Below are 9,051 nucleotides of genomic sequence, written 5' to 3'. Positions count from 1 at the left end.
GACACTTCTGGTGGGCTGCTGTAGTAAAAACAGCTTAAGAAACTCTTGGACCCAGGTGAGATAGCTGAGTCATGGAAGAGGTAGTAACGGGTGGACTGGCCATCGGCAGAGGCTGCTTAGGCTGGCTTGGATTGGGGTTGGACCTGGAAGCAGTGAGGGTATGAAAGGGATCTGCCCTGGAGCTGGCAGAGGCTGAGGGTTTTGACCCATCCCCCCCCCCAACACTTCCAGCTTTCTACCTCTAATTCCACTTGCAGCCAGCAGCCTATACACTGCTGATCCTTTAGCTCCACTGTCCACTGATCTAAGAACAGCTTAGATCTACACTTTCATTGTGAGCCTGGCTCCTGAAAATGCTCAAATCAGTCCACTGTCAGACACAGGTTGCAGCTTTCACTATGCCAATGACATTTCTCTTTTTCAGACACCACATTCTCACAGTTATACTTTTGGGGTGCTTCCTGTCTTCTCCCCAGTTGCCAGGGATGTCTTTGGCTTTTGAGTCAGCCCATCAAGTGGGATGAATTGCCAATTAAGTTCAGGCACCGTGGAGCACTAGTAGAGGTCTTAGGGAGAAAAATTAAACACCTATAGCACCAATGAACTGTCCTTGTTTATCACTAACTATAAACCAGGGCATACACTCCAACCGTTAATAAGCTATGACCTCTCTTCTGATACTTTTGTGGCAAGATCTTCTGGTAAGAAGCCGGCCTTTCATCCTGGGGAGCAGGCAGGAACCCAGGGTCTCAGACATTGAAGCAAGGACTGACTTTTCTAGATAAATCTTCAAATGGACTGTGCTAATGTTGTGTCTCAAAGCTACCAAGTTTGTGCAATAAGTGGAAGGGAAGGGTTGCCATTCCTGAACAATAATGCTGAATGACATTCAAGTTCATTTTCTAGACCACTGAGAAAAATCTTTATTTACAATAAATTTCAATAAAATTTGCATAAATATATTCCCAATGTACAGTTTTCACCTCTGATTCCTTCATCTCATTCAAAAGTTACTCTGTCCTGTTCTCATGCTTCCTCTCTGGTGCCAGAGTGGAGCTGGTGGTAGAAGGTGGGGGGGTGTCACCAGGTAACTTAGCGTGGTTGGGGTGAACCTTTTCCAGAGGGGCTGGTTCCTTAGCTTCACCCTGGCCCTCCAGCTCCCTCTCCATAGTGGCCACAAGGATCTTGAGCCATGTGTGCTCAGGGAGGGGGTTCTCTGAGGCACTGGCCAGCTCTTGAAGCTCACGGGCCTTCTGCACATATAGGGCCTGCAGTTTCTGGCTGTGGCGACGGAGCAACCTGTGCTGTTGCTCCAGAGCACGCTGCCGGCGTAGCAGGCGGTGCCCATCCCTGCGGGCACTAAAAAGCCGGCCCTCTACCTTCTCTTGTGTACGGCGTAGGCTGCTCATCTCAGATCTTAGCTTCTGCATGGCATTCTCCACGTGAGAGATGTGTTCCTGCTGCAGGACTGCCTCATTCTGAACACATTCTTGGGTAGGAGGGCTGATGTCAAAGTCCTGAGGGGCCAAGGCAGGGTCTGAGTGATGCAGAATGAACCTCAACAGATTTGGAAGGGTGATGGGGAGGTCTCCAGGGTATTTCACAGTTAGGTCCTTTCTGGAGAGGAAGGGAAAGTCAAAAGTGAAGGTCTCAATAAGCACAATGCAGAGACAAATGGGAAAGATGCTGAATTCTTAATGAAAAGAAGTGGTGCCCAGGCAAGCAGTTCTCTGTGGAGTGAGGTACCCCAGACTTGCACTGCAATTGTAATTTGACTTAAAGTGATTGTCTGTTCCTGAGGACAGAACTTAATTGTCTATACTTAGCCCAAAACCAGTGAATCACAGAGGTAGAAGAATGTGGCTACTCTGTCTGAGCTACATGGGTAGTGATCAAAGTTCCTGGACAGGGCTGCCCTCAGTTACCAGGGCTTTTAAAAGTGCTCAGTAAAACTGGAAAAAAAACAAACAAACAAACAAACAAAAAGCCAGTAACAGCACACAATTATTGCACAATATCTACAGCATAAAGTGTTCTTGACTAAGGGAGACTGTACCCTAAGCTGGGAACACTGGGCTTACACCTGGACAGATGCTACTGGTAAATGAACCAACCAAGGGACTAAGATGAATTATAGCCACTCAGTCCCGATAGCACAGACATGAGGATGGTGACATTCGAAGGAGTCTCTACGTCTTTGTTCCATGCTCTAATTCAGAAAGGTCCTTTTTTAGAACTTGTCATCTAATTGTCCACATAGCCACCAAAGTTTCTCTCACAGGTATGTTGACCTGTGCATATACAATCTAGCCAACATAACTCAAAATACCTCTCTCTACAGTTCTGCCTGAGGTTAGTCATCAGACAGGAATCAATACCCTCAGAGAATGAAGGAATGGAAGTGACAGGACCCCAAAGGCAGCATCCCACAATGCTTTACTCAGACAAGGGATGTGGGCTCTGTAAAATATGCCTCACAGGACTGTTGTAAGAGTTAAATAAGTTAAGTGGATGTTCAATATTAGCTTTTTCAAGATTGCATTTTTAACCAGGTATGGTGTCATACATTTGCAATCCCTCAGGCAGGAAGATAAAAAGTTTGAAGCAAGCCTAGGCTACATAGTGAGACTCTCAAAAATGAAAACAAACAAACAAAACCAAAACATGGTTCTTTAATGTACCATTAAGGGGCTGGAGAGATAGCTCAATGGTTAAGAGTGCTGGATGCTTTTTAGAGGAGCTAGTTTGAATTCCCGCACCAACATGATAGCTCATAATTGTCTGTAATTCCAGCCTCAGGGGAATCTGAGGGCACTGCACACACATGCCGCATAGACATACATATAGGCAAAACACCCATTTACAGGGCTGGAGAGCAGAGGTTAAGAGCACTGACTGCTCTTCCAGAGGACCTAGGTTCAATTCCTAGCACCTATATAACAGCTCACAACTGTCTGTAATTTCAGTTCCAGGGGACCTGGCACCCTCACAGACATATATGCAGGCAAAACACCAATGAACATAAAAATCTTTAAAAAAAAAAAAAAAAAAGAAAGAAAAAAAGAAAACTGTGAGCCTCAATGTGTCTCCTAGAGGCATTTACAGAGGCTGGGGAAATGCTATGGTTCCCTAATTGTCATGCTTTCATACCATTTAGTTAGTCAGTCAGTCAGTCAGTCAGTCAGTTTTTGGTTTTGGAGACTAGTTGCATTCTGTAGCCTTGGCTGGCCTGGAACTCACTACGTAGACCAGATTGGTCATATACTCAGCAATCTGCCTGCTTCTGCCTCTTGAGTATTTTTTAGAGAAAAATTCACTTTTGTAAAAAATTACATTTATTTTATGTTTGTATACAGCTGCAATGGTGATCCTGTGGGGATTAAGGAACAACTTTTAAGAGTTGGTTCTCTTCTTCCACCATTGGATTTTCAGAACTCTTACCGGCTGAGCCATTTTGTCAGCTGTTTGTTTTAGACAGAGTTTCATTCAATATGTAGTCCAGGCTGACCCTGAACTTGTGATCCTCATCTCTGTCCCCTGAGCTAGGATCATAAGAGTGTGACATGTGACATACTTGGCTACTTTTTTCTTCTTTTTTTGGTTTTGATTCAGGGTTTCTCTGTGTAGCCCTGGCTGTCTTAGAAATTATTTTGTAGACAAGGCTGGCCTCAAACTCAGAGATCTGCCTGCTTGTGCCTCCCAGTGCTGGGGGTAAAGACATGTGCCATCCATTGCCTGGCATATACTTTTTTTTTTTTTTTTAAGGTCACATGTTGCTGTTTTTGTTTCTTTCATACACAGAATATTTATAAACTGCTTCTAAAAAGTAGTCCTTTTAATCTGGGAATTGTGGCTCCCATCATTAATCTCAGCACTTGGAGTTACATACTAAGTTTCAGACCAGCATGAGAAATATGTTTCAGACCAGCATGAGAAATATGTGAGAATCTGGTCTAAAAGAACAGAAAACAAAAAGTTGTCCTCTTGAAAGCATGGTGGTAAGAGGTCCCACTGCTAGTTAGAGCTCCTCAGAAGCAATGAAGTTCTTCCTGTACAATACTGAAGTATCCTTCTGGTGCATGCACCAGAATCTTGGTCCAAATATCGGCAGTTTGCAATGTCCTCCATAGCAGCTTAGACTGCTTGCTGTCTTGGGGACTGGCTAAGACAGCCCTGTGTAAGAAAGTTAAGTTCCACATCCCAGCCTCTACTTTCAAAGAAGAGAGGTAAGACCACAGCAGAAGGAAGCTAGGCAGGTTGCACTATGGGTGGAGGGCAGGCATCTGACTGCAATAGGCACAGTTAATGTAGTTTGCAGGGATGTAAAAATCATACAAGCACTATCTTCCAATACGTGTAACCTTCACACCTCAGAAGCAACCTTAGCATTTAACACTTTAGCATTATCAACACCTCAGAATTCTCCTTCTGCACATCTCCACCTTGTATAGCATTTACATTTTCCTTAGTGCATGTATGGCTTTATACTTCACTAAAAATATCAGAAACAGTCTTATTACATGTCATCTAACAGTGTTTTTTCATTTCCCCTTCTGTGAGCCTTTGTACTTGATAGTTGATAGTCACAAGCCACTTTTAGCTCTTAGAGCTGTCTAGTGGCCCTCACAGTCCTTACTCAGATGATTGCTTCCTGCTGGGCCAGTGGATCTCTCTATCACCTGCCCTCTTTTATTTACTTATTTTTATACAGGTAATAGCCACATTACACTTTCCTCTTCCACCTTCTGGGTATACCAAATGCTCTCTGGACCAGCTACTGATGCACTACCTCCACTTGTGCCCACCATCGTATTTTAGGAAATGAGAAAAATCCCATTCCAAACAATAAAGGCTTTGATTCACCAGACTCTCTGTTTTTTTTTTTTTTTTTTTTTTTTTGGACACAGGGTCTCCCTTTATAACTCCTGATGACCTTCAACTCAAACAGCCCAGAGTCTTTCAAGCTGGAATTAAACATCCATACCTGGCCTGCACTCATTCTTTTAATATACAAGGCAGGGAGTGCTGGCTAAACATGTCCCTCTTGTGCACCTGTCCTCCAGGTGTCTTTCCTTCCATTTACACATGCTCATTAGTCCACCTGCTGAGAGCCTTTGCCTGCAAAGGCATTTACTGTGTGCTGTAACTTTAATACTTTTTTTTTAAAGTATATTTGGAATTCAAAAATTACATATCACTATGTTACATGCCCAACTTATGTCCCACACAGATGAAATTGCTGGTGTTAGTGTCCATGATTTCTTGATTATATGGCAATTTAACACATCTTAGAAAGAAAATGGCAGAACCAGCAGTGGAACAGACTGAGTCACACTGTTTTTGGTGTGTGATCTGACAAGCCCCTGCTGCCACAGTAAGTATTCCAGCACACATTCTTTGAGATAAAGGGCAAAAACAGAGGCAACGATATGACAAAGTCCAAGGAAGTCCCTCCCAGAGAGGCTTGATGAGCATGACAGTGGTATAATGACTTTTAACAGTGACTATGACATGGGCCAGGACCCTCCCTAAGGGATCCTGCAAACACATTTCCCACAGGGGATGTGAATGAATTGCCATGTGGACCTGTTCTACAATCAAAGGGAAGTTGTGCGTGAGAAAGGGTCAGCATCCTTTTTTTTTTTTTTTTTTTTTTTTTTTTGGAAACATTTGGGCCTATGCTCATTGCCAAGCCTGGCTCTCTTTGCTAATGTCCCACTCCTGTTTACTGTAGCTCTCAGCACAGTTGGTAACAGACAACTTCCGAGTACACTGTACACATGCAGAGAGAGCTCCCTAAGAATAGAGTAGTGGGTAAGGGTAGTGGGTAGGGGACTGCTATATCCCCTTGGGTGATAGGGACCAGTGGGTATCATCGGGATTCATCCCACACAAACAGGAGCACTTTCTGTCAATTGTAGCATCACAGATGTATGAAAGCTAACGAGTTCTCATGGCCACATGAATGCTTCTGTAAGAAAGACTTAGGGAAGAGCAAGCATCAAAGGAAAACAGTCCATGCCAGGCATGGTAGTACATGCTTTTAATCCCAGCACTTGGGAGGCTGAGCTATATAGTGAGATCTTGTCTCCAAAAAACAAAAACAAACAAACAAGCGAAAATCACTACACATGACACTCCAACACAAGTGCTCTTCTATTCTATATCCCTAATGGCATGATTTTAACAACAGTTTAGAACACAATGAAAGATTTACAGTGGAAGCCCATTTCATCATCTTCAGGCTCCAACAAGAAAATCCCACCTGCCCCATACTGAGAAAAAATCTGGCTTACCTATTGCAAGGAAAAAACAAAACAGTAGGAAGACGGTCAACCATGAATTCCCAAGGAAGATCATTCTGAGACACATCAATCCTGGCAAAGGGAAATGATTGGTAAGTGATTGGCCAAACCTGAAGAACTTGGAGTATTTCTATACCCCAGGCTGAACCAAACCCCTTACTACAGGTGTAAGTCAGGCACCTACATTTTCAAAACATGTGCCACTGTCTACCCTGGATAATACAGGAGCCCAAAACTAAACATAAATCTCCCAAGCTACCTCAGTGAAGGAGTACATCATCTGCCAACAGGACCTGGCAAGCATTTTAATTGGTATATTAGTTCTAGAAAAATAAAGTTGTTGAGCACAGCAAGTCTCTAAAGATTACACTTGACAGTCTACAAATCTGAAGGCCATACACTTTCTTAACGGAATGACAATTTCTTCTTTTTAAATCCGTATGTCCCCTATCATGGAGCCTCACTGCTGCAGCTAGTCAGGTTCTCACTATTTAGCCCAGGATGCCAGTAAACTCTCAGCAGCCATCTTGCCTCATCATCCCTAGTGCTGGGATTATTGGCATGTGCCACCACAGCAGACTAATTTATGAGTATAAAAAAAATGACATCTACTAAATCACCCACCCTGTGGTCAGTTACTGTGGAATTATCTATAGCTGAGTGGCCCTCCAGCAACAGGCACTAGGCACTAGCTGGGCAGGGGCTGAGGATCCATGTGTACTGATTCATACATAGGGCTGATGGCATCCTTTAAGTGGAGGATATTCATGACAGCGCATACACCTATTAATTTGGTGGGGGTTTTCAAAAAGAATAAATGGTGAGATGATCAGGCAGTATAAACTAGTATCATGTATTTGCTCAAACTAGCATATGGGCAAGGAATGTAGCTGAGTTGGTGGAGTGCTCACTGAGCAAAATTTATAGCCAAGTCCTTCTTAAACCAGGCACAGTGGTGCACACCTACAGTCCCAGCATTCAGAAGACAAAAGCAAGAGGGTCACAAAGTCATCCTTGGCTGCAGCTTGTTGGAGGCCAGCCTGCCAAACAGGATACTCTGTCTCAAATATACACACAGAAAACTCCAAAATTGGCACAACCAAATGCAAATGCACCCCCCCACACACACACATCTTTTAACAAAATGCCATGTCTACTTCTGCCTGTAAAAACCTATCTAAAACACTAGAGCACCTTTTAGACAAGCGGTACTGGTCACCATATTTTATAATTGAATGCTTCTTCTCTCCTAATGTGCACGTCAACAATGAAGAGTCACTTGTGGGATGAAAATACTGTAAAAACCCATGGGAACTGCACTAGGCCCTGGAGACTTTCTTTTTGGGATCCTTTCAGGTATGGCTTATAAACTAACACAGGAGAAGTCATACAGCTCACACTTTATTCTTGGCAACTTAATTAAATGAAAGTACTGATTTAGCAATGGACAAAACTGTCCATTATACCAACACTACTGACACACACACATGGAATTTCTATTTTCTAAGTCTTAAAATGAAATTTACCGAGTCAGAAACATACAATTATTTTTTGTAACTTCTTGTAAATGTCAATTATATTAGCTATGTCTGACTGCAATAACTTTATCAATACAAGATCCTGTCACTTGGAAGCATTTATAAATTTAATAAGTGTAAATGACACTTTATTGGTGTTTCAATTTACATTTCTCGGGTTATAATTTTCTAGTTGTTTATTCTGTCATATGCCTGTATTCTTTGTCTACACGGGAGTTTACCTGTCCTAAAGCCTTTTTTTTTTTTTTTCCAGATGTCATGGAATTCTCTGTAGATCAGGCTGGCCTCCAACTGAGAGAGATCTGTCTGGCTCTATCTCCCAAGTGCTGGGATTAAAGACGTGCACTGGCGCCACCACCTAGCCGAACTTTTTATTATTTTAAAAATTTCTTTAAAAAAAAACTCCTTTACTATTTTAAGACAGGTATCTTGTAGTCCAGGCTGGCCTCTAATTTATTATACATTGAAATGGCCTTGAACTTCTGATCCCACCTCCTCTATCCTCTGAATGCTGGAATTTCCAGCATGAGTTACCACCTGGCTCACAAACGTGGTTTATGCAGAGCCGTGGACTGAACCAGGGCTTTGTGTATACTAGACAGTACTCTATCACCTAAGCTATAACCCCAACCCATTTTAAATGTGGCGTGTCTAAAGTATGAACTCCTGACTCTGAATACTGGACCCTAATAATTCTGAGCCAGCTGCCTAATATTTCTGTGCCTCAGATTAGTTAAAAGAAAATGATGGATAGACACAGCAGCTTTACTAGGTGTTCTGAGGTTTAAGCCTCTATGTATGTAACAATCTCTCAGCACAGTCACTTTTCAAATTTGGTTCTGATTATCACTGAGAATGCATAGCAAGCAGCACATAAAATATAAACATGCATGTGTTTATGACTACCTTTAAAACATGTTTTTATTAGGACTAGGATTTATAACTGAGAGGTAGAGCACTTGCTTTGCATGCATGAGGTCCCAGGTTCAATCCTACTACCAACAGAGAGAGAGAGAGAGAGAGAGAGAGAGAGAGAGAGAGAGCATCAAGTAAGTTGGAATATAGTTTATCTTTTGTTATCTTTTCATCAGAAAGACTGTATTTCTATCTTCTGCTATCTTTTCCCCATGATTTTGTCTTTCACATTTAGTGGCAAGGATGGAGAAGCTATATCTTAAAGCTAAACTGCTTACTTCCCAACCTTATAA

The 9,051-nt window shown here is 42.5% G+C and overlaps 1 protein-coding gene across 2 annotated transcripts in view; it reads right to left on the bottom strand.

The window, feature by feature from the left end:
- Positions 1-894: 894 nt before the first annotated feature.
- Positions 895-9,051, bottom strand: part of LOC127220442 (thioredoxin domain-containing protein 11-like) — a 49,469-nt gene continuing 41,312 nt past the window's right edge. For both annotated transcript variants that reach the window (XM_051182660.1, XM_051183277.1), the window contains 2 exons: positions 6,297-6,377; positions 895-1,617 (listed from right to left, as the gene is read on the bottom strand). In XM_051182660.1, coding sequence (XP_051038617.1) covers positions 1,011-1,617; positions 6,297-6,377 — 688 coding nt within the window. In that variant the 3' untranslated portion in view covers positions 895-1,010. The remainder of the gene's footprint in view (positions 1,618-6,296; positions 6,378-9,051) is intronic.

The sequence above is a fragment of the Phodopus roborovskii genome, unplaced genomic scaffold, assembly GCF_943737965.1.
Source record: "Phodopus roborovskii unplaced genomic scaffold, PHOROB, whole genome shotgun sequence".
Taxonomy (NCBI): domain Eukaryota; kingdom Metazoa; phylum Chordata; class Mammalia; order Rodentia; family Cricetidae; genus Phodopus; species Phodopus roborovskii.
Note: the sequence above shows the minus strand (reverse complement) of the source record. Positions and strands in the feature narration are given on the sequence as shown.